The 26,663-nt window shown below is 38.6% G+C and overlaps 1 protein-coding gene and 1 long non-coding RNA gene across 3 annotated transcripts in view; one reads left to right on the forward strand and one right to left on the reverse strand.

Annotated features, from left to right (window-relative positions):
• LOC117805876 overlaps positions 1-26,663 on the forward strand; it is a 35,283-nt gene that overhangs the window by 5,610 nt on the left and 3,010 nt on the right. The gene's annotated exons all lie outside the window — the stretch shown is intronic.
• LOC117805875 (uncharacterized protein C14orf132) overlaps positions 4,104-26,663 on the reverse strand; it is a 29,660-nt gene continuing 7,100 nt past the window's right edge. The window contains exons 1-2 of one of the 2 annotated variants that reach the window (XM_034674469.1): positions 7,157-7,216; positions 4,104-5,327 (exon numbers count right to left, since the gene is read on the reverse strand). In XM_034674469.1, the coding sequence (XP_034530360.1) occupies positions 5,091-5,327; positions 7,157-7,189 (270 nt within the window). In that variant the 5' untranslated portion in view covers positions 7,190-7,216 and the 3' untranslated portion in view covers positions 4,104-5,090. Of the gene's footprint in view, positions 5,328-7,156; positions 7,217-26,663 lie in introns of those variants that run through there. The other variant, XM_034674470.1, reaches the window with a different exon arrangement.

Here is a 26,663-nt window from a genome sequence, read left to right on the forward strand (position 1 = left end):
GGGCTCCTGCCTTGTGGATGACGGGTGATGCTGAGCTCCCATCATGGAGTTACAGTAATGAAGCATCTTGAGCGAGGCAGCATCAGGGGGTGGTGGAGCTCCAGGGATCGCATTAAACCCTCTCTGTTCCCTGTCACACTTGGCACCCTGGTTATCATCCCTGATTGGAGGTAGGAAAGGAAGCTTAATGCTGAAATGGGTTGTATGTGACTTTTCTTTTTATGTCTTGCCTACATCTTGCATCGTTATGGATCTGATTTGTAGGGATATTAACAAATTCATCTCATTTGGGATGTTTGATTTATTGCTCTGTGCCAACTTTTCCAGTATTGTTAATGCCACCAAATCACAAATGACTCTGCCAACATCATCTCGTTTAACTGTTCTGATTAGTGAGAGTTGTAGGTGGTACTCTGAGCTCCCCATTAAGGGATATTAGATTTGGATAAGGAGATATTTGATGGATCATTTTGACATCCAGCTGTGATGAGTGGCATCATTAGATGCTTGTGTTGGTGGGTGTATTTGTGGGTGAGAAAGGCAGATGGTAGGAAAGAAACAAAAGTAAGAAACAAGCAAAGTTGAGCTCAAGAAATGGCTGCCAGATGCAAAAGGTGGTGCTAAATCTATTACAGCTGTTGCCATGGAAGCAGTCCATCCTATATCCAATTTTTTTCCACCACAACCACTTTTTCGCCCACTTATGTGCTATTAAGAGGCAATCACACAATGCCAGTTCTGTTGGTGTGTTGACAGCTGTCGGTTACTCATGCAGTCATTGGACCAGGGAATAAAAGTCTATCCCGCTTGTGCACTGGAGCAGTAACCATCAAAGACATTCATCATTGCGATGTCATTGTCGATTACAGATGATGCAAAGACAGCATAATTTATGTCATGCTCTGACACCTTGTGCAGTATCAACGCCTTTTCAAATCAGGCTTCAACAAATGTTATTGAGTGGAGGCAGACTGTTGATCTGTTGAGAACAAGCACTGCCTCTTCTTCTGGGAAGTGACCTCAAGCAGGAAGGAATTGTGATCAAAGCTCATTATTGACTGGGATAACAACCTAATCCTGAGTCAGAGAACTAATTAATATTAACCTGCAGAAAAGATGTGCAATGCCATTATCCTCTTTCAGTTGTACTGCAATAAGCTTGTTTACTTTGACATGAAAATTACATTTTTCACTTCAGCTCACTACTAGACAAACCTTTATACCCCAACTTCTTTCAGCAACACTAGTGACTCTAATATTATTAATAGGACCCGTTAGAAAGCAAAATGTAGTTCCAGTGATCTATCAGAATAAGGATCGTTTGCACTCCTTCAGCAACTTCAAAGATATTAATGAGATTTTAAGTATCTTAAAGGGTCAAAATAACAAGAAAGTGAAATGAATTTGAAATGGAATAAATATTGTATTGAGAACAACTTGTTGGTCTTCATACTATAAGCATTGCAAGAGTTTTGACCTTTCAAGTTATTCAATCTTAAAAAGTAAGTGTTTTGTTAGGTCTGTCCGTCTTCTCTCCAGGAAAGGAATAGGCCTTCTACTTCTGAAATACTTGTTTTCGAATGGCTGGATTGATTATTTCCAATGCAGTCCAGGATGGCGGGAAATCTAAATGCTGATTGGCTATTGAGATGATTGAGTGTCTAGCAGATTTGTAGCTGAAGTTGACATGTTTGATCCAGAACTGATTGATTTTCTGATTGAGGTGTGTATACAAACATATTAAATTGATCACATTATTGTTCAGTCAATGTAAACTGTGAAGTTAAAATGTTTAATCAGAAGGATTTTGTTACAGTTGAAGAAAAATTGCAAATGTAAGCATAGCAGCTGTAAAGTATTCCTCTCCTACTGTTTGCCATGCTTCACAAATAATTACATTATTGTGATCCATCAAATAAAAGAAGAAGCTTTTGGCTTTTGTTAAGGCTGGGGATGAGTATAGACCCACTCTGTGTCTTTGGACTGACAGTTTGACATAATTTGTCAGAGCAGCTTGACATGTATAAGCACACCCAGCACCTCATCACCCAGCTGTCACTCTCTACTGGACAGGGCTTTGGCTGAAGTGTTACATCCTGTTAGACCTGGGGGCAGCAGAGGAGGAGCCAGACATCCTCTAATTATGACCTTACACCTCATCTCCTCTCCTTTCAGACTCATTAATCTCAGACTGATTCTGATTTAATGACAATGTCAGCCTTGTCACGCACATAACAGAATAAATGAAGTCTTAGACACCATAGATTTCTCTTAAAGCATCACCTGGAAATCTCATTATTAGAATGTATTAGCATATATTAGCATAGGCAAGGTCAATGGTTATCCATTTGATCCTGCTTTCTGAGAAAACTCCCCTGTCTCTTGGATTCAGCTGCTGTAGACACCCACAGGACTTTTCTCACAAGGGAGTCAGAAGAGAGCAGAAGTAACAAGCAGCAAAAGTGAAGGTTTTCATTTGTGTGTTTGATGCTGTGCAGCCTACTTCACTAACAGCTCTTTATATGCAGTAGGAGATAAGCTTGATCCATATATCTGATCCAAATAACACCAAACCAAGCTGCCTTGTCTGTTTATAAAAGGGATGATTCTGTCTGTAGGTGGTGTACAGGTTGAACAAAGTAATCTTTCTACATATTCGACATAACTGCACGTTACAAAAAGCCATATCTTCATAGAGACATCACAAGTTTTTTGAACTTCTTTCACAGTTTTAGTTAAAAGAAACTAGGTTGAGGATGGAGAGAGAAGGAGGGTTGCAGGGATCCACAGAGAAGTGATCCAGATGGTTTCAGAACAACTTGTGCCTGTGTCAGAATGACAGATGGCACTATTTCAGCTTAGCATCAATCTCACCTGAATGCTCAGCAGCGACTGTTGTTGTCTGTCAGTGGGCCGGCTACACCAGGAGCAACGCCAGGTGATTCAGGCGGAGAGAAAAGATGGAGCTAAAACACCTTCGTGCATGATCAAGCACTGTGTACAAAAGCCAAAAAGTTTCTGTTTAGCCAAGAATGTGTCCATTGAATCATTCTTCATTCGACACTCGGGTCCAGAGGAAAAGTCTCTGTTGACATGTTTGCCTTTTTGGCAAAAGAGAAAAACAATGTGCATTCATACAGAAAGTTTAATAGGATATGTCTTTACAAAAGGAGCATTGTGTATGTGGCTTACAACATGTCTACATACAGTATTTCTACATTGACCAGTTATTAAAAATATCAGGCTTCAGAATTTCTTCTTTGAACACTTAAAATCATAATAATGGAGATGAGTGTCTCCCAGATTTTCTTAACATAAGTATAGCTGATACAGTGAGCTTCGTTTATAACTCAGATGTTGAATATGTATAGTATATACAGGGCAGCTCTGTCTAGTTCATCCTAAAGCACATAGATATCACCTCCTAAATCCCAGAAGGAAAAAATCACAAAAAAAAAATTTCATCACACCTTCTGTCTTGATATATCAACACGTCGAAAGTAAAAGACTTGTTGACAGAAACAATAAGTTACCTGCTGACTTTGGATTCATCCTGAAAAAGGCATACTTATTAACATTTTATTAGAAGTCCTATAGTTGCTTAAAACAGTGTAAGCAAAGCACAAATCACATTCATAGGTTAACAGATGCAACATGTGTGTAAAAGCAGTGTTGTGTTGTCTGTGATTTGTAATGCTCAGAATAAAGAGCATGAAAATGCATCTGTGACTGCAGGTTAATGCCTGAGTCTCAGAGTAAAAGTCGTTGCTCCCAATTAGAGGGAGGATTAGTTGCCATGGAGATGGCTGCCTCCAGATTCTACTACAACAGAAAACTAATTTACTCAACAGAGACAAATTTACGGGGGCAGCTTCAAACAAAATCTCATTTGAAAGTAAGGCATCCTTTCCACACTAAAAATAGCATACACATTGGTATGTGCACTCAAAATGTTCCATATTTGCCTTTACATATCTGAAACAGCAGAATCATACACCTTCTGTTGCTGACAATACTATCTCAGTGATAAATGATTTTACAAGCTGCACTTTAAAATGAAATAGAAACAATGATCAGGTGCAGTGAGTAAAGTAGGCCTGGGATTCAATTTGTGCTTTAATTGTATAAAGTTGGCATGTGTAGATAATATCTAAACATTACTAAACAGACCATGATAATACAATTAAGTTTACAATAATCCCTGGTGACAACAAAAGCATCAATTTCAACTAGTTGACTTGGTTTTGCATCACATATCTTTCAATAAAATGACCACCCATTGTGTGTAATCGAAACAACATTTTAGAGACTTTCTTCTTTTAATGAATTGTATGATATTCAGAGCTTTCCTGATGGTAAAATTATAAATAAACACAAGATATACCTTGGGGTGGGTGTCCATTCCATGTTTCATTCACAAATTTGTCCTTAAATGAGCTCTCTCTTTGTGGGGCTCAGGGCTGTCTAGCATGAAAATAATCCCAGCACTTAGTAAATGTTTTAACATTCACCATCTCTGTTCAGCCACATAATTAAAACAACCCTGCCCTAAATTACTTTGAAACTATCTGGTGGAGGTTTAAGATGGCCTGGATCAACCTGAATCTTAAGCTCCATTTGTTCTCCCTTTCCATCTCTGCATTTCAAGTGAGGGTGTTGTCTGAGGAGAAACATGGAAACAAACTTAAGCTGAAAAAAAGGAAACAAAGTTTGTTTGATTCTTGCTTGAGGGCGCAGGTTTAATGTTTCTGTTTTTAACTAAAGAGCTGTTGTACACAAAAGCCTCTTTCTGAACTTCCATTTGTAGCAGCCCAAAACATTTTGTGCCAACAAATGCAGCCAAGTCAGGGTCTCTCCCTGTGATGAAGAAGTATAGGAGTCTATATGTCATTGTCTAGTTCCACAACTTCCACATCCTTAGGGGCCAAAACTGATCTAAAAGCCAGGTGCGAAGGAGAGAGAGAAAAAAAGAGAGACACAGAGAGGGAGTTTGCGTGTTTGTCTACAAAGCCTGGCCTCACTCCTGGGTCCAGAAACCTGGGAAATACACAATGTGTAGGTGTGTATTTCTCTTTGTTAGCATACGTTCATCAGAAAGTGCAGGCGTAGACAACGCCAACAACTACAATGTTTCCAATGGTGGCAATTATGGCAATCCAGAGCCAGATGGCATCGCTGGACATGGACTGCGACTCATCTGGCTGTCCGTGCACTGATGCAGCTGAGGCGGCGGCGTGGACACTAGCCGAGGAGTTAAAGAGTGAGTGCTCGCCGCTGTAGTCATCATTGGGCGACGAGTCCATAAAGGCTCCCGTCATGACTGGGATCTAGAGGGGAGAATAGATAAGGAAAGGTTACAGTTAATTTCAAATTTGGCACTTCTCATTAATATCAATTTCATGATGAGATTACAAAGAGTGAGCAACGCCTGAGGATGTTAACGGCTCTCTGTGATACTAATTCACTTGTTCTCATTTGACCATAACATGCAGCCGCATACCAACAACCCACAGAGTCTTAAGTTTCTATCTCCATCACTTTAAAACCAAAGAGGCTTGACAGATGAGAGGCAAAAGTTTTCAAGAGCTTTAACCAAGTCCAGTTGCCTTATGGATTCAACTTTAAATAAAGAGATAAGTGGGCTCATTTAAACCACATACTTAGGTTTTACAGTTTACAACTGCTGTACTGTCAAGGGCAATATGGGAATTTTCCCAGAAATTGGCCTGAGAGAATACATTTTAGTTTGTTTTGTTTTTTTCTGGCATTTTTGCCTTTAACAAATAGGACAGGATAGGACAGAGGAAATGTGGAGAGTAGGGGATGGCATACAGTAAGTGGTTGTGGCCAGGCGAAACGAGAAACGCTGCACTTAGGACTGTAGCCTCACTATTGGGTGGGTGCAAAATGTACTATCTTACCATGAGTGACAAAAGAACTGAGTATTTTTCTATAATTTTGCCATTATATCAGGGGCAGAGCCAGACTTTTGACTGGGGCACTGACTTTCTCTGGTGTGGTAACAATAAATATGTTCACATAAATGAATGACATTTACAGTATTTACCCTTTCTGTCTGGTCCATAAACACCATAACTACTTGCATCTAAGTATCATTCTGATGTTATATTCCTGTGCTTATTCATAACTTTAAAAAAGGAACAACATACAACATTTTCTTGGATAAAATCTTTGAGGACCCCAAAAGGTTTGTCCATTGCCACAAGTAAAAGTACAAGCAAAAGAAAATGTCTTGCATTTGGATGAAAGGAAAACTACATGCAGACTGTTGAGACACAGCCCAAATAGACGAATTTAACACAAGTCTCCATTCTGACAAGGCCAGATAGCCAATCATGGTTTAGGAATATTTTTAGGATTGACTCCGCCCCTGTTCATGGCAGTATTTAGACAGCTTTGAAGGGGATTATTAAACCTAATCTGTTTTCATGGCTCAGGGATTTCTTCCACTATAAATCATTATTCAGCATGTTTTAACACAAGCCAAAACTGGAGTTTCACCTCTACATAAAACGTATTAGTTACACAAACTTTCTTAGTCATTGCTTCAGTTGTCTCCGGAGGGTTTTGAAGTTGAGGAAAAAAATGTTTGGTCACTCTGTGCAATGGTACAGGTTTGCTTTCTTTTTTCTAAGTCTGAAGAGACAGCTCTCCTGAGTCAGTTCATTAAACCTTCTGAAGGTATTTTTTTTATCAGTTTATGAAACAGCCATTATGAAATTCTGTCTGTGTCAGATGAGGCTTTTTAAAAACATTTTCAAGGCAAAGATATTTTTAAAGAAACATTACTTACACATGTTCAGGATTAGCAAATAGTTAAGCTCTAGCAATTTATCCACAGGGGTCACCAAAATTAACTGGAAATGAAAGTTCTTCCCAGGAGCCTTAAACAAGTTAATAACTGTTAATGACGATGAGTTTTCTTAAATACAGTTGCACAAGGGAAAGACCTGAATTCTAACATGATCATTATGATAATAAACAACGCACACTTCTGTGCCAGAGCACTGCCTCAAAGAGCCACAGGCATAGTGGTAATGCTTTCATTGACTTTGCATTTTTAAAGTGTTTGTTTACTCCAAAAGAAATACAGCTTGATAAAAAACAAACATCATATTAAAGTCCTGGTGCAAACCTTCAATACAGTCTTGCCTTTCCTCACAATCATAACATGCCTTGTTTGTTCCTATTGGTCTTGCATCGGCTAGTCTGAGCGCCATAGATGAACAGAAATGAGATCTAACTGCGTCACGACATCATTAGTAAATGGTTACAAGGTTTCCCCACACAGGCATGACGCGTCTCACACACTGCTGCATGTGCATATGTGTGTGTGCTCTTGCATGTGACTATTTAGGTTGTGATGCTTGATTAACATGGAATGAATATTTCAGATGTGGCAACTGAATATGATTTATTGCTTGGGACAATTGGAGGCCTGTGAAGGTTTGCCATTAGAGCAGAAGAACTGAAGTGTGTTTGTGTGTGAGATTGAATTTTACATGTGTGTGACTCAGTAGTGGGATACATGATAAGGAAATGCATATGAAACAAGAATCAAGCTCAGTCTGTGAAACAGACTGAAGATGTGGAAAACAATGCTAAAAATACCTCTCAGGGATGTTGAACACTCACATACAAGGAAATTCTCTCTTGCTTGCTCATTTGCTCACCTTCACTCTCTCTTTCTCTCTCTCTCTCTCTCTCTCTCTCTCTCTCTCTCTCTCTCTCTCTCATACACACACGCACACACATGCTTCAGGTCTTCCCTCGCACCATGATAACATTGTTTATAGAACACTATATTGCTGCTCCCTGCTCATTGGCCCCTGGTGGTGAATAATTACATGACAAATCCTGTGGGGCGCATGCTGCTCACATGAGCGTGATAAAGGCAGACAGGCATTCACAAAGTCCAGAGACCTGGATCTCCCTACTCCCCTCTCTATCATTGTATCTTCTGATTCCTTCTGAATGTACTTTTCATCCAGTTTGACATATAAAGAGCAGATTCATATCAAGAAGTGATGCACATGTCACATGAGGATGCACGGCTTTGTGAAAATAACATAAACAAAACAGGAAGTGTTATTTAGACATTTTTCCATTTGATCTCAATGACTCTTACATTTTAAACTAAACACCCCAATTGGGAGTTTCTTCAGCCCTGACTTTATTCTGTTTTCCTCATTCATAGATTTATTCCATCGAGAAAGTGCTCAATGTAAAAACAAGATTGAGGTAATCTATAACATGTAATGTTACAGTCTAATCTGAGTCATCTAATCTAATAGTTCCAAGTTATTGATAAGCCATAACATTATGACCATCTTTTTGACATTATGTACTTCTGAAGCTCAAGTTCCCATTGTAGTGCTCTCTGCCTTGGACAGGGGTCAGCATGGGCATCCTAATCTGTCTGTCGCTCACTTTTTCAGCAGTTTGAGCTCTAGCTTCTGTTGAATTTGCCTACACAGGTCAGCCTTCCCCTTCCCACGAACATCAGTGATCCATGGCTGCCTATGACCATTTTACTGGCTCACTGGTTTACCTTTCATGGACCACTTTCTGTGGGCACTGACCACTATATGTCTGGATGTTCTGACTCAGTCGCCTTGCTGTCACAATTCGGCTCTAGCCAAAGTTGCTCACATCATTAATCCTTGCTGTGTTTTGCTGCTCCCAACACATCATCTTTCAGAACAACATTTTCACTTGCTGGTTAAGATATCCCACCCACTGACAGGAGCGTTGTCAACAGATAATCAATGTTATTCATTTCACCAGTCCATGGACATTATGTCGTGGCTGATCAGTGTATATGCTTAATAAGAATTGTTTTTATATATTGCATTTGAGAAATGGACTGCAAATTGGAAAGGTCTTATATGAGGAATTTACTCTTGTTTGAGCTATCTTGCTCTTAAACTATTAAGACCTATCTTTCTTGTTTAAGAATAAAAGGTGTTTCATTTGGCAAGCTTTACACTATGTGACTTGATTGCTGTTCTTTTATGCAGCAATGTTCAGTCTTTAAAATGAACAGCTTTTTAATTTGTGTTATCCCTATTACGTTACAAAGTACAATAATTCCAATGTCCCTAAGTCTATTACCTGTTCAAAGATAGTTTTTTTTTTTTAAACCAATCAGGTCTATTTAATTTTATAAAAATAGATTTTGTAATTAAAAGTCATATTTTAGCTATATTTCACTAAAGAAACTCATTTGACCTCTCTCATCCACATATTGTATATTTAATTTATCATTCTTTTAAACTAAATCTCACTGAAATCTCCAGACACTACAATGTTGAAACCTTGTTCTGCATTCAGAGCTTCATCCAGCTAACCCAACGTTCAGTCAGACGATAACTAAAGCTCTCAACTCTGTCTGCATTCTTTATATTTATGTTTTATTTATAAGAAATTCATTGTTCACAGAACTGAGCTGTTTGCATAAATGGGGAACTGTACCGTAGAAAATGAAGTGAACTCTGGGAATATGCACAAAAATATTCCAGATCGGTCTGAGTCTGAATATTTGATAGCACAGGTTCACTATTTTTGGCAGAGAAGGGGTGCTTAGCTCTGTACATGTAGATATAGGTTTCAATAACAATTCAGACCTATGTCCTCATCATTTTTCGAGGGGCTTGCTCCTGTATCCATTCATCTTAACCCACAACTCCCATGTGGAATTCTGATGCAGGGAAAGAACAGCATGTGGTGAAGCACTAATGGAAAGGAGGGAAATGAAGACCTTGAGAAGCAGGATCCAATGCATTTAAGCACTTATGTGGGTAGTGAAGGTCATCCCCTCAGCATTACTGACAGTAAACACATGCTTGTTGACATATATGGATGAGTCTTTTCAGTAATTGAGTTATACAACAGACCAAAGTTTTGTAGAAACCAACCTTACCTCTCCAGCTCAATCGCTTCAGTAAGCACATCCACGAAGAGAGCTTTGAACTAAACTGAATCAGATATGTGGTGAAATTGACCATAAACTTTTGAAAGTACTTCAATCATGATATCTCCTGAAGTTCAACCATCTTTATTCTTTTGCTAAGCATTACCCCCTTAGTGCATGTTTACACTAGAGAGCTAAAAAAAAAAGTGGTCAGTGATTGTTGCCAACTTTTGTCACTAATTTAAGTCTAAGATAATATTTAATCAGGACAATAGTTTCTGGTATGAGTTGGCTAGCTTATTTAGCAGTACTGCAGCAAACAAGTTGCAACCTCTGGTGTTGTAAAATGAAACCAATGCAGATTGCAAAAGCTCAAATAATCTCATTAGGTCCTGTTATGTCTATCTGTGCTTGATTCCCTTAAACATAATAGGTAGAGGGAGAGACGCAATTCTATTTCTACAAGTATTTTGTGATTGTTTGTGTGGACTGCGGCTTTAAAAATACATTTCACTTTGACCCATAAATATCAATTTTATGCCTTTATGTTTGGATTTCATATTGTTGATAAGTAAGGGATAATGTATGGTTAGCAGGTAGTTATGGGAAATAGAACCCCATAACTACCTGCTAGTCATATATTGCTGCTAATCACCTGACTACTAGCTTGAAATACAAACACGTTGCCATAAAACTTGTTCAAAACATTATTTTATTGGTTTATAATGATCAATGCTTACAGTTTTTAAAAAAAAATAGTCTCAGTGATTCCTCTGACGTTAACGTTCAAGGGCGATGGGTTCTTATGTACCTGTTGCGGGCGATTTAACATGAAACTGTACTCATCCAGCTCTTGGAAACTAACGGTTTTGCCTCACGTCATGGTCTATGGTGTCAACAAGTAGAAGCATAATATGCTGGATCTCTTTTCCGCGGATTGATTTGACATGACGTGTGACCAGTTTGCCTCTGGCGTTGCTCATGTTAGTGAAAGTTAATCACTGTCTTCAAGGCGTTTTGACCATAGACTGTAAATAAAAATGGACAGCGTTGCTCCGCCTCTTCCCGTTGTACAGTTCTGAAGCCAAAAACTCCTTCTCCTGGGCACAGCCATTGTGCAGCCAGAGCCTGTGAAGCCTTTGTAATAAGCTCCGCCCTACAGCGTAACGTCACAGGACGCTGTGTGCCCTTTGAAGTTTCGTTCTACAGCGGCTGTGAATCAAAGAAAACCCGGAAGTAAAACCCTGTTTTTTAAACTCTAATAACTAACGAAAAAGAAACTTTTCAGAAAAAAGAGGCTTTGGACACAAAACAGTCAAATAATAACTACATATAACCACAGCATACAGATGTGAGAAACATTCGTACGACGTGTATTTATTTTTTAAAGTTTGACTGCTCCCCCATTCAAATGAATGGGGGAGACGGATTTTTTGACCTATACTGCAGCCAGCCACCAGGGGGCAGTCACACTGCTGAAAGCCTCACCACCAGGGCCGTATCCGGCACGCTTGGTTTTGACCAATCAGAATCAAGCATCTTACACAACCGGAAGATCAGTAAGAAAGCGGGGTAATAACTGAAACGAGTGGGATGACTCATTCATTGTGTAGCATCATGACGGGTGCCACTCCCCTCTTTAACCAGCACCAGACATATCTCCAGACTTCCGTATTTCACACCTTCCTGGCTTTGAGTGAAGCCTACACCTGTTTGATACGCCACACAGTAAAACCCTAATCTAAAACAGACGATACAGTGAAGTTCCTTTCACTGTATTCCACCTGCTCTGCTCTCACAGCTTTGATTTATTCGCCCCAGCTGTTCCAAGAGCTGTGCCATCTACTCGGATGATCACAGTAATTGTGAAATAGAATGGGCTGTAATTGCCTCCTGTGGGATGTCTCCACCAGTAAGTGCTTCGTGAAACGGCTTTGGAACAAACAAGCAAAACTCGAACTGATGCCTTTGGATGGTGAGGAACCAAATATAAACCTAACCACAAAAGGAACCAAGCTGATGAGACGAAATCAGAGAGAACAAGTTGGTTTTCTGCACTCAGGGATAAAACGAGGCAAGTCTCGAATCAGAGTCCAAACGTGTGCTTGTGGGCAAAAAACTTCAGGATGTGCTCAAACTAACTGCATTGGAAAGATCAGGCACAGAGGCAGACCCCTGATGAGTGAAGATTGACTTTGTGTTTGACATCACACGAACAGTCGATAAAAACACAGCACAACACTGTTGATGTTTTCTTACTTTCACAACCATCTCTGCTCCATTTACTGCAGCAGTGCTTGGACAGGTGTTGTTGTGGGCTTCACACTTGTCTCTGTTGACCAGAGTCAGACATGACCATATTCCTCTGATGTCGTGGTCTAGAGGGTAAGCTTATGTGCTGATGTAATGCTGTACGGCTTTATTTACGCAATTCAGTAAATGACTTACAGTGGAAAACAAGGGACAATGAGCCTATTTAAGGTTCAAATAATATATTTGATTTCCCATTAGGTGCAGACAGCAAACAGCTTACATAAACTGACTGACATCACTGTTAGCAAGGAATTAACACCTTTCTTTCTTATTGTGTAACATCATTAACCGAGGTCATCACACAACATCCTCACACTGCAAAGAGGTCAATGACTTAAGATATCCTGGGTCATGTATTAGCTCATCAGCAGGAAATTAAAGTGAGTAAGGCTCTGGCGTGGTGGCCTTTGAACAGTCTGGCCATTGTGTAGAAGTCAAACACCCCCACAACAAAAAGCTCAGCTTCTTCTCTGTGACTGTGGAACCATCCAACATCAACTAGTTTGCTCATGTCTTCATCATGGAGCTATACAGGGGGTCATCAAGGGTGAGTGAGATAGTAGCATCCAGGAGGATGAGGCCAGCTGGTCATTGCCAGAGACAGCAGGAGTTCCCAGCCAGTAAACTGTAGGGGAACACATGGGCATCCACCACATTGAAGTCTTGCACTATCACACGGGGATTTTCTTAAGAGAGATACTAGGGATGACTAGAAATGTTAGGGCTTGAGTAAGGATGACCAAATTAATGATTAAACAGATAGGTTCCCTGGGAAGTCATTGAATGTAAATAAAATGATATCAAATATGTTGTTTTAATTGAAAAAAAAAGGCCTGATGTTCTCGGATTGTCTCTATCTTTCTGTTTGATTTGTTAGATTCATTGCTTTAATAAGAATTGCAAAACTCGAACACAGCAGAATTATTAGGAATTAGTCTAATATGAACAAAATATAACACTCTTGGGAAAAAAAAAACACATTTGTATGTATTTGAGAAAAAGCTGTTAAAACACCTCATTGGTCCTGTTAAGGGATGAGCTCTTGCTCTGAGCCAGGGCAGAAAGCTTCAACAGTACTGCAGAGTATTATGAATGTCTTATAGATTGGCTGTAACTGTTTGATCATCAGTAGTGTCCAGACTCCTCTGTCTAATGTCACTGCCAGCAGAGACTACTGGGAAATTAACCATAGCTCTTTCATATTGCATTACATTTTTGAACCCTGCTGGAGTTCTTTGAAAATCTATAACCTTTGAGTTTTTTCTGCTTTGAGAATTGCAATACGATTTTTTGAAATCATTTAATTTATTCAAAAGAATATATTTTGGTATATATCGCTCCAGCAATTGCTTTCCTTGGATTATACCTTATACATTTTTTTTGTGTTATATCAACATAGTCTAGGATATTTCCACACGGCATAGCTTGAGTAAAAAGTCCTATCACCCTATAAAACTAAAAAATACTGGTCTATGACTTTGAGGGCAATGAATTCACTTGGGAACTATGAAAATATCTCTTTACGCACAACACACTAAAAAATGAATGGGCCCATTTCAAAGCAGACACCTGACTCATAGTAGGAATAGCACAAGAGTTACTGATAGCAGAAGTTAGCCAGCACACACTACACCAGGATCAAGGTATTGGAATCTAATTATTACTGTGATATGTAAAGATTTTTATAAAGTCTCATCATATCTGCTCAGCCTTTTTCCAGCCAACAGAAGCAGTGCACAGATCCTTATTTCAGCAGACAGTGTAACACACACACCTGAAATTACACACAGATGTTACTTGTCTTCCTGACAGGCTCACTGCCTCACCACCCTGCTGCCATATGCATCGCACCAATGTTGATTAAAACATATCTAATTAAACAAGCAATGGTTTGAGAACAGCCAACTGCATGACAACACGCTTAGAAAAAAAACAAAAAATACCTTTTAATCTATTATAATCTATATTCCAAATCCAGAACAGAAACTAGTAATGAGAAATCAAGTTGTCAAGGTGATATCGAGACATTCTGGTCAGGTGGGTAATTGTAGGTAGAAACTAGGTTGGCCTTAGATCTTCTTTTGTTTTCTCCAAAGTGCTGTGGTACCACAGTGGTATTGTTAGAGAAGCACTGAACAAAATATCCCATATTTAATTCATGTGTGCACTTGTGAGTTAGAAAATAACTCGGTTTTGAAAAATGGATGCATACGACACTCAGATTGTTGATGCCTGTCTAATGTAATTGCCTTGTTTGTGGCATTCTTGCAATTGGACAAAATTCAGAAGTACTGGACATGTATTCATTTTTTCTTTTTTTTGCATTATAAATGATGAGTGTTTAATTGAATTACTGAAATATTCAAGACAGTATATGTGTCATAGGATCCTAAAGTGATGTGGAAAACAGAAAAGATTAGGCTCCATTTGCTGAGTTATTTGAAGCATCAGCTAGCTTGGGCTTGTATTGCAAACAAGTGAGCTGTGCTGTTGGACTATCAAAACGTGAGTTAAGGTTAAGGCTAAGGCTTCTCAATTGATGATTTTGAAACATGAATGGACTTTTAGGTTTTGGCCCTACTTTTCACCATTAGACTCCTTATTTGAAAATGTGGTACATTTTAGTCTCAAATTTCTCAAATCGCCTTCAACAATTCAAAAAAGTTATTGAGTTGGTGCTGTTATATATAACCTCCTACATGCACAGTTCAGAACACCACAGATCAGGGAAATAAATAAAGTAAGATTACAGTACTACACATTAATATCTTACATGAAGGGTCAGCTTCTGCAGTGAAAAAAAAGACACTCCATCTATACAACAGCAGCCACTTACTGAAAACAACAGATTTGGCCTGTACCATGCTATAGAGTAGCATATGGACCTTGACCTGCCATAAATCTTGAATGAGATTTCCAGAGGTGTAAAGGGGGCTTGTTCACCCGCACGGAAGCGGTGACACCTCTAGTTGCAGTCATGGTTTCTGCTGGTCAGATTTACAGCCGTGCTTTCATTGATTTTTCCCTGTCTCTGACACCCGGCAGCATTTTTTAATAAATCTCGAATCTCTGCAAAACAAGTGAGGCACATGTGATCCTCTCTTGGCACCCTGGTCAATCTGTCAGATTGGTGGAAATAGTGCTGCACAGAAGAAAGCTTCTTTCTTTGATACAATGAATGATAAATGTCTCACCTTCATGCTTCTTTTCTCAATGTGTTTGACCTCAATGAAACAGATATTTTAACTCACTATCAGCACTCTTAGCAGGGCAAAAAGCATCTCAATACACAACGACAAGTACAGTTAGTAATGCATCTTCAAACCTGCAACTGTCTCTGATTTAAGATACAATATATCAGTTACATGATGGCTTGAAATTTAGGGTGAAAGTAAACTTGGCAACTATGAAACATTAAACTCCCCAAATGAAGTGGGAATGCTTCGTCCTGCCAAATGAGAGGTGAAATGATCACACGTGGACAAGAATTTTAAAAGATGAAAAACAGAAAAAAAGGAGAGTTAAAGGGAGAGCCAAATTTGTGAGTGCCTGTCGGAGTCTTAATATAAGACATTGTAAAAGAGTAAGCATTCAAACTGTCAGCACATTTAAAACTGAGCGAGAGACCGAGGATGAAGAATAAGTGGAACAAAACAGTTAAAAGACCGAGGATTTCATCTTCAGTCTTGTAAATGTCGTGATGACTGCTCAGGGTTTTCTCCCCAGAAATGAAATAAATGAAGCTCTGATCTTTTTCATTTTCTTTGATTCTTATTCTGAATACTCCCCGAGGCTTTAAGATTATAAAGCAGATATTCTATTGATGCTTTATTTATCACTGGCAGAGCAAAACCTAGACCTTTTATATTATTTTTATGAGCTGAAAGTCTAAACTTCTCAGTTAAAGCTGTTCAGAATTACCTTTACTTTCACTTTAATCATCAATGAAGTTTTATTTCCAACTATCTGATGGAGACTTTATTGATTGTATGAATGATTGGAATGGATTTCTCTCTTCTTTCCCAATGTGCTTGTTTTTCTTGACACAGACATTGATGTTGTTTGGAAGAGATGTTTTTTTCTTAGTTCACACAATGTACCACCCAGGTTTCACTGGTCAACAGTGCTGTTAGCACATAGGGATGAGTAGCCCTGAAGTTGAAAACAGGACTAGGTGTTGTTGAGGTGTGTGAAAACAGCACTGTGGTCAGCTGTTAGGCAGCACATGGGAGAATTCTGCCTTCTGAACTTTGTACCTGAAAACTCTCTGCCACTCGTGAGGCTGTTTTGTGCCCTAATACCAATGGTTAAGGTAAGATACAATTTTATCCCCAAGCATGAACTTTTCCTAAGCCCTTACCAAGTAGACTAAATGTTGAAAGTTGAATTGCCTTCTCCCATCTGTGTGCAGACGAATGAATATGAAATAAAACCTTGAATATCTGAGTTCAGCTGGTGAAAACAAAGCCTCCCCAGAGTGCTTAGAGTGCAGAAAACACATTTCCTTGGGTAGCATAATTTTAGTGAACTTTTTCTTGTTTTTTAAACAAACTTACAGGTTGATTTATCGTAAGAAATGTCCTCTTGAAATGCAAGAAAACGTTCACACCTTCATTTTGAGATTTTTTCTGATAATCTTATGAAATGCACATTTTTACTAAAGACTGGGCCCATTTATTATTCAAAGGAGCAGATAATTTAAATATGCATAAACTGGATTATGTGAAGCACGTGTTGTCATGATAGAGTTTACACTGAAGAACACATCATGCCATAGGATCAGGGATTTCTTACTGCATGTGTGATATCACAGACACTACCTTAGAATCTCCATGCAGAGCCTGCTCATGTATTTTACATTGGGAGCCTTTCAATTAAAAAACACACACCCTGCAATGTCACATGTCAGCGCCATCATGTTCAGCACCAGTGGCAGCTGTTAGCTACAACGGGCCCCAGTGGAAAGATTGTTGAGTGGGCTCAAACTTGTGCCAAGAAAAACAGAGTCATGAAAGCAAATGATGTAAAGCTGTATGGCAATATCACTGCAGGTCTAGGGAAACAAAACCAAGACGAGTGTTATTGAGATTTTGATTAAACCAACAGAGCTGTAAAGGCAGCTACAGTCAGCATTTATTGTTTAATTTATAAGCTGATATTCACTTCAAGAAAGAATATTCAGGAGCGGATGAAAATAAGAAGTAAGAGAAAAAAGAACCACATCTTTAATTCTGGCTTTTTAAGGAGAACTGGCTGCTTCTTCTGTGTGGAGGAGTGAGGGGGTGCTGAGTCAGAGCAAGGATTGGTGGGATTGTGACATGAATGGCTTCACCAAAAATTCCATCCAAGAATATGAGATATCAAAGGCATCTCTTTTTTAACAAAATCTAAGAGTGCCTCTCCACAAGATCCTTGTTGGAAGACAATCAGCTAAGAGTTAGAGGTGTAAAATTTCTTTGACTTCGGATGCATCTGTTCAGACTGAGATTGCATTGCAAAAAATCAGGATGCGTTTGTTAGATGATCATTTATGTAAGTGGCCTACATAACAAGTGAATGGACCTGATCCCAAATAATCAGTGCTGCTAACAATTTCATCAAAAAACAAACAAACAAACCAATTATGATCATAGTCACAGGAAATTTAAAATTCAATTTGGGTTACTTTTCCCTGCAGTTTGACCAATCAAACAAAAGTATAAATGTGAAGGAAATCTGGATGGAGTTGTTGGAAGTCTGTGGAAGGGAGACTTTTCGACTCATCACATTTAATATTGAATCAGTGTTTGTCTCTCCTGTCGTATGTTGTATATTTAATTGCAACTCAATGGTTTCTGCTCATTGTCTCACTCGGAGTTGAGCCTAAACTTGCATTGGATTTAAAGAGTTTGGCTGCATCAAACTTCGGTTGGCCTTGTTGGCTTCCAATCTGCAACAGCCCAAGTTATCGTCATAAGGAGAAATGTTCTGCAAGTTCAGTAACATATTCAACTGTCCAAAGTAATGCAACATACTGCAAATGCGAAACAACATGATGCAAAGAGGTGAAACAACTAGATTGACAGCAAACAGGCTGCAAAGATATGAATGAAGCAAATTCAAAAACGTGCAAAGACTGGGAACAAGTGCAATTTTTTTTATCTCAGAGCCAGGAAAGAAATACATATCCGAGGGTCTTTCTAAACCTTTATCTACAAAGGAATTATTATTCTGACATATATTTAAATATAATAACAAATTCAAAAAGAACTTCTCTTGTTGTATCAGAAATAAACTGAAGCAGAGAGGATCAGAGAAATATCAAATAGTCTCTTAAAAGGCAGCATGATTCCTAAATATCACAACAAGCTATCTTATCATTTCTCCTTTTTGTGTGCAGAAGATTAGTAATGTATTGATATTTTTCATACATTTTTTACCAAACCTAAAAGGGATTTAAAGTTTCAGAGGAGCTGTTCACTGGTTGAGCTTGAATAAAAAGCTAGGAATAAAAAGCTGCCTGAGTGAAAGAAAAACGGCTCCATGTTCTCTGTATCTGCTGCTAACGTCAGCCACCCTACGGCTCCATGCATGTCTGCTCTGTCTGTGCAATACTGAGAAATCTCCAGCGTAGACGTGGAAGCCCCCTTAATTGAATCTCCACTCATGTAAGACTGGGTTCAGAGCGAAGAGCAGCAGGGGTGGCCCTGCTTCGCTTCCACTCTTAATATACAGAAAGGCAGAATCACCTCAATCCACTTTGATCTCTGAAGAGTCACCACGCAAGCGGCATTAAAAAAAGATCAAAAAACATATTTAGCCACGATGGAACAAGAATCCTTCTCTTAAGGCTGCTGTAATTTATGGTGGCACTCTGCCGGGCTTGTATGTTTATACATCCTTTAAAATTCTGCCACTTGTAAATAACCATTAACAGGGATGATCATCTTGACAAATTGTGAAATTGCGAATGGCATCCTTGGTCAGCCACTCAGAGAATAAGAAGCTCTCCTTTTAGCTCCACTACTGATGAAATGTCTTGCTTTTCCATGAAACTACCAGGATAAGATCAGTCTTGTACCATTTTAAGCCCAATCACTTAGAATATAAAATGATACCAGGGTTAAACAGCATCAAACACGTTTTAGTTTTCATATATATTCACACACAGCAATGCTTCATTTGACTTTTTTCTATTTCAATGGAATGCGCTTCCTTTGGTTTGGTACAGGAAGAAAAAGTGGCTCTTTCAGAGTTCAATAAGCTTAAAGTCTGAACATATTATCGGTTGAGAGGTACAAGTGAACTTCAAGTATATCTTACAGAGGATAAAGTATCACCAATTAAGTAGGAGCAAGACAAATAAATCCAAACCTCCTCAAATCCACCTAATACCAGTTCTCTGGCTGAAAACCCTACAAGTCCAATATACCAGATATGTGCCCCTTTCCCAACCACAAGTAAGCCTCAGGGTATGTTTCAGTCCTGGATCACTCCTTCATCTCTTTTAGCTCCATCTGCTCTGACCTTGTTATCGCTGGTCTCAAATCTTTTTCCCTCCTGGCTTCCCGAGGCTGCAATGACTTCAGAACAGCGAGTCGCTCCTCATCTTATGTAGGCTGAGAAATCATCTCCTCCAGAGGTATACCACCACATGTCACCCTCTCCCATCTGAATCATATCTTGTACCATCACAGTTCTCACATCACTTTTTAGCCTTTGTTCAATCTCTTTTTTTTTCATTGTGCTGAGAATAGTTAAAATTGCATGGTGCGCATTTACAATGTATGATTACAGTGTTAAAAATACAATACAATCTTTGTAATATTTCTTAATTTTATTCTATCTATCCCTATCCTCCTGCAGTGTGGCCTTCAATAATCTGTCACATTAACTTCTGTATTCCAGGTTTAAAGTGATCTCCATGACCTCATATATCATGATATATTTATATTTATAGCATTCGGCAGATGCTCTTATCCACAACAACTCACACTGTAGCGCTGTGTCTGACTCTACTGGGAGATGGGACTGAACAGTAGCGGGAGTTGTTCAGAAAGACAGCCATATGGAGGGAATTTCTCTCACTTGCACATTCAGCATACATACATGTAAAACTTGACAACACGCACATGTTTGCTGGCACATAAATAGTACGTATCTGTGCTTACTGTTTATAATTCAAACAAGATGATTCAAATAGTGAGGAAACCTTCAGTATCAGACCTTTTCTAAAACAAAATAGTATCAAATTATCTCTGCACATTTCCTTTGATATAGTTATAACCTCATGTGCATGGACTGTATACCCCAGAATAGATGTACTGGTGCTATGTTATTAATAAAAAATCACTCTTCTAATCAGCCAAACGGCACCCTTTCTTGTGTGCAGCGTGTTGCAACACTCCACTGGAGCACCAGAACATTCTACATCTACACTCCTCCTGTCAAATATAAATTAAGCATAACACATTTCCCATTCCTTAGAGCTTTTTCCCTTACATAGTTTGTTTTTCTCTCCATTTTCGCAAACAAAAGCGCCCAAACAGCTATTCCTCCCCTGTTCTTTTACTCTCTTGTGTAATAGCCTTCTCATTGCTGTCTCAAACTGTCAATCTCTGGTAGAAACATGATTAATTGTTCCCTGTGTTAGAAGTTGAAAAGATGTTGAAAAAGTTGTGTCCCACTTTCATACTAATGTGAAGTGGGTTTTCAGTATGTACTTCTGTTCACACTGCAGGAGAGTCAAATTTAGTGCTTAAAAGTCTGTGTGCATACTCTGTATATTTAATTCACCAACTGAGGAAATACACACCACTCCCAAGAACAATCACTGAGTCTTTGACTTCAACCTCTCTCACAGATAACATATTCATTTGTTCTGAAGGTAAATTGAACTCATGTAAGTTAGCATCTTCTGTATGCGTGAACAGAAATTCAATAGTTGTCAAGACCTAACTGAGACAAGATAATTTACTGTTCATTAATATGGACAGCACACCTCCATCTCCTCCCATTGTGACAGGTGATGCCAAAATACAATAGGGTCTGACTTATTGTGCACACTCTTGGTGCCATGGCATGCGTGGAAGTGATATGGCTGGTGGAGCCGAGAGACTGATGACCTACCCCTACTGCTAACCAAAACAAGCTTTAAACTTATCAATGAAACACCATAGATTCCTCTGGTGGGTATAGTCCACAGCTGAATAGATTCTTGTTCATAACATTTTCTGTCACTGTTCTTCCTCTACTCTGTGCATCTGGCAAGAAAAGCTGCAGGAGCACGCCTTTGTCAACAGAGCTATCAATCATGACATCACACTTCTTAACATCAAAATACTAATTAAAACTAAACTTCTACCAAAATGAACATTTGCACATAGAACAGCTTAATAAGAACTAACTGCTATGACAGAGAAAACACTCATCTTTTTATAATGGTCACCAGGAGAAGTTCTAAATGTTCTGGTTTCACTTGAGGTAGCTGTTGTGCTGTCCATGTTTGCATACAGTCTATGGTTATGAGTATGGAAAACAACTAATCTCATGGTACCTTAAATTGAATAATTTGTTTGAATTAACTCGACACAGATACATGACAATATGACAAACGAAATGAAAATTAACATTATCCCACCATGTTATAAAGATTATAGGATAAAAAAAACCAATTTAAATAGAATTGATTTTGACTTTGCCATGCTCTATTTATGTTGTTCTGCTGTCAATCCATCATTGTGAAGATTAGTCAGGTGTATGTGTTTCGTTGCCTGGCCAGTAAAGCTGAAACTTATAAAAATCAAATATATTGCCATAAGATCCTTACAATCACCACACTTCCATGATTGTCTGAGTGTCACAAATTTAGGAGGCCTATCCAATGTAATGTGTTAGAAGGTCACAATCCATCTGTGACCTTTTGGGTATAAAATGTCATCATTTATCAGTTTATGCCGTTTGATATTACTGCAAGACTTTGTCTATATTAATATCAGAAGTCTTGCAAATGACCTTAATTTTTGTCAATCAAAATTCTTTGACGTCAATTTTTTTGTCCCAGTTTTGTTTTTGTGAATAGGACAGACATAAAATACAAGTCACACCTTCCTTTGACAATCAAAATCCAAGAGTCCAAGTGGCCTTTAGTACCAAATGTCAAGAAATTCTCTCTAAATATCGGTAGTGAGAGAATGAATGAACAACAAGAAATCAATATACCTACAGCTAAAGCTGTAGCCTGTGTGTAGGTATAACAGGTAAAAGATATTGAGGATAACAATAAGGAAATATTAATGCAGGAAGCCTTTTTTGATGTTATAATCAATGCACATGTTTCTATATTGTGTACATTGCCATCAGCATAATAACATAATTGCTGTAAAATGAATTTAGCATGTCACTGCCTCCACTGGTTTTATATGGCTGCAGGTTGGCATCTGCATTTATGAATGGATACTGTACATATTTCCCCTGTGGGAGGAGGGGGTGGGTAGCGGTGTTATGAATTTGTCACGCAAGTTCCTTGTTGGCCTAGTTACTGTGTTGTCAGATACAGTAACAGTTGAGCAGTGGTGCCTCACTGTTTTAAATGAAGATGACATTTACTGTATGTGTTAGTCAGTGTATTTATGTCAGTAGTTTGAGGCATCGAGTAGACATGTTTGTTTAAAGTATGGTTAAATGCTTAAGACACAGCCAAATCAAATGCAAATTATTCATTTTCAAAGACAAATGACCCAATGATCTCAAAAAAAGACTATCTGAAAGTTGTACTGGATATCACAGGAAGAAGAGACTTTGGTGTCAGAACACAGAGCTTTGCCTGTTCAGATTTGTGTGCTTAGAGCATCATTGAAATGTAAGCCACAGTCTGAGGAGCAGAGCTGTTCATTGGAGACCTTTTTTTTTGTACACTGTTGGGCTGGGGCTGTGTAAAGCTCACAGAGGAGCTGCAATTCCAAATGCATATGTTGTGCATGACTCACAATAGGCTGCTGTATTGTACTACAGGTTAATGCATCTTTTGTCAGTTATTTTGTGCAGAAGCCCATACAGGGAATTTAAGTCAAACAATAACATTAACTTAAAATCGAGAATGTGAATAAAACCAAAGCATTATGCATTTCCCCTTTTGTGTTGTGGTGAAATGTCAGTGTTAATGTGGGGTGCTGTTGCGCTGACAGCAATTACATTTTGTTAGATAAAGTCCTCACAAATTGAATGTGAGGATAGTTTTCCATTTCAAGCTATTACAACTGTCTTTTTATTGAGATTATTATTTGCAAAAATGTAAAATAAATTTGCAGGGGATAGCTTTTGAAAATAAATATATTGGCTGGGTAGCTCTTCCATTTTAATTTTACTACCATGCCATAAATCATATGGAGGAATAAAACATTATTGATTAATTACTTTTGTATATTCTAAGGAATATGTTAATTTGAATATTGTCTACTATAAGCTTCCATTAATTCAGCTTGGGAAAAATACCCCAAATCCTTATTGTTGAGAGAGGGCCACAACAATAAAATGTTGAGCTCAAACAAATCCCAGCACCTGCAAAGAAAAGCTTGAAGTCCAACTGGGAATTGATTCACAACTCCTTGTTCTCATCTTTAAAAATTCAACATTTATAGAAGAATCCAAGCTGGTGTACCCCCACCACTCATGCATACCAGTGGGCATTCCAAATGATTTCCATAAGTAATACAACTGACAGTACTGTAAGTGCCTGATTCATCACATGGACATTAAAGTTGCACACATCCGAAATGAGAAGGTCTCGGTCAGACTTGCTTTATATGAGACATCATAAGAGCCGTGGAGCATTAACCCAAGCTTTGCTATGCATGTGTGACATAAATAGCATTAATAAATCTTATGATGTAAAATACTAGAAGCTGGTTGTAGATAAGAGAAGCAACATACTGTTTAATACTACAGAGAGGGGGTGTTGCTCAGCCTTTGAGGAGTTCATCAGCAGGGAAATTGAAACAGGTCCATCAGTGGTCCAAATTATCTGATGCATGAGACACAATTGAGCCATGAGAATCAAATACAAAAATTGAGTCCCAGTGGGAAGCATGTTGTATAATCCAGGATCATGACATGGTATTGATGAATCCATAGCTATATCTATAGACAGATACTGGCGCTTAAACCAGAAATATTGCTTTGTTCTCTTCAGGTCAGAATTTTCTCCTTAGGCAACAGTGTTTTAGAAGAAGTACAGGTACATTATGTGCAAAATAACCTCTGCTTCTTTGCAGATTGAACAGGAGGCGAATGGACTGTAACGAAATTGAAAAAGGCATGTTTGTGTACCCTTTGCCATTAGTTTCAGGGGAGGTTTCTTCAAACAAACCCAAGGTCAGAGTCATACAAAAAGGTCCAGTGAGACAGATGACATCAGAAACAAGTTTTCTTATGGAGTTTGGGGTTTAAAAACTTCAGTGGCAGTTATTTCTCCCTCCAAAAGGTTGAAACTCATATAGATCTTGCAAAAGTTGCATCATATATCACATGCCCCCTTTGAACCTCATTTAAAAGAATGTCTGAAAAGTTGGTATCGAAACCAACGGTAAATCTCCACTGTTTTAGTTTGTCCTTACAGGTTAATTTATCGTAACTGCACCCAGGGATGAAAGCATTTTAATTGACATCTCTTGGCAAACACGAGAAGCTCTGCTGGAGACTCACAAAACAAACCCCATATAAATTTTATTGCATTATGTTTAGCATGCTAATGTTTCCAAAATGCTTAATGATCCCAATGGATCACAGCAGCAATGGTGATGTTTAACCATAATCATAATTAATCTCTGCTTCCTTCCTAATAGTGTCTAATCAGCAGCTGCCATTCAGCATTCTGTCAGCTTTCACTAATGCAAAGCAGCCACCCACTGTTAAGCTTTCATATTTTACACCCATGCTTCCTTTTTATGAAAAGAACTGCTCATAAGCTGAATTCATATTTTTATTTTATTGGTGCCTAATGGCAAATATGTTAGCATTTTTTTTTTTTACATGAACAGGCGGAGTCAGTATGCATCAAATGTCCACCCCTAATCATTGCTCATTTTTATTAGGAAACATATCAATACAGGGGATAAAGCTGCTTTGAAATGATCTCATGGTGGGTGCAGAATAGATTATTTATGTAGGACTACATTATTCATACCTGCTGGATATCAGAGACAGTTATATAGGAAGCATCATGCAGTTAGGGAACAAGTTCTATCAGGGAACATTGTTATTACTTCATACTTGGATGTCACAGTCCATTAAGTCTCCCTTTTGTTCACCCCAAGACTTCTTTCAATATGCAATCACTCATCTCAGGTGCAAAACAGCTGGGAGATGTTTGTGCCCACAGTGCAAACATGTTGTATGATAAGATAGCATTGGAACACTGGCAATTTATGCACGGTGTACATTCATTTCATCCAACAGTCCCTGTATACTCACAACTGCCAGCACACATCCCTTTCACTAACCAATCACTGGTAGCGGTGTGTGTGCTTACTTGACACAATGATTAAATATCGACTCCCTCGATAGTCGGCACCAGAATTACAAGTCGGTTAAACTAATTATAAATATTATTATTAGTGTAGGCCCGCAATCTTGGTCATATGTTGTGATTAAGCTGCAGTGCAGACCTTGGCCACTAGTCAGACCTGTAACTCTACTTAATGACTTTTGTTGTAATGCTCTACTGCCTTGGAGTAAACAAGCACAGATGGCATCTGGTAGCAATCACGGTTTGACGGTATTTTGATCTAAAATGGAAATTATATCTTGGCTGTGTCTTGTTACACTGCCATATAACCACTCAACTGGGGCAATGCGTAACCGGCACAGGTATGTGAATGTAAACCTGAAAGGAGGACCCAAGGCTGGTGGTGCTAACTCTGTAAACACACTCGACAGGCCAATTCAAAATTGTTTAACTGCTGACTCTGTGAACCCATAAACTGAGCTACATTTTGACTGTTTTCTGTTTTCTTACCTTTAGAGTAGTTGGCAAGTCGGAAATTAAACCTCTATTTAAATAACTTATAGATTTGGAACTTCCAAACACCCTTAGTCACTGTTCATTTGGTTAACATTCTGCTGCTTCAGTAAGTCTGAATCTATCTTTTCAAGCACAACGGAGTTCCCAATAACAATGTGAAAGATTAATTACAGCACAATTCAATTATTATTATTTTTCTAATCTTTTAGAGGGAGTAATAAAAAAATAAAAAATAAAATAATGTGGTTGCATAAGTGTACACACCCCCTTATAACTGGGGATTTGGCTGTGTTCAGAATTAACTAATCACATTCAAACTCATGACAAACAGTAGTCAGTATATACCTGTCATAATTTAAAGTGACTTTGATTAGTCCCAATAATGATCAGCTGTTCTAGGAGGATTTTCATGACATT

This window comes from Notolabrus celidotus, chromosome 22 (genome assembly GCF_009762535.1).
Source record: "Notolabrus celidotus isolate fNotCel1 chromosome 22, fNotCel1.pri, whole genome shotgun sequence".
NCBI classification, from domain to species: domain Eukaryota; kingdom Metazoa; phylum Chordata; class Actinopteri; order Labriformes; family Labridae; genus Notolabrus; species Notolabrus celidotus.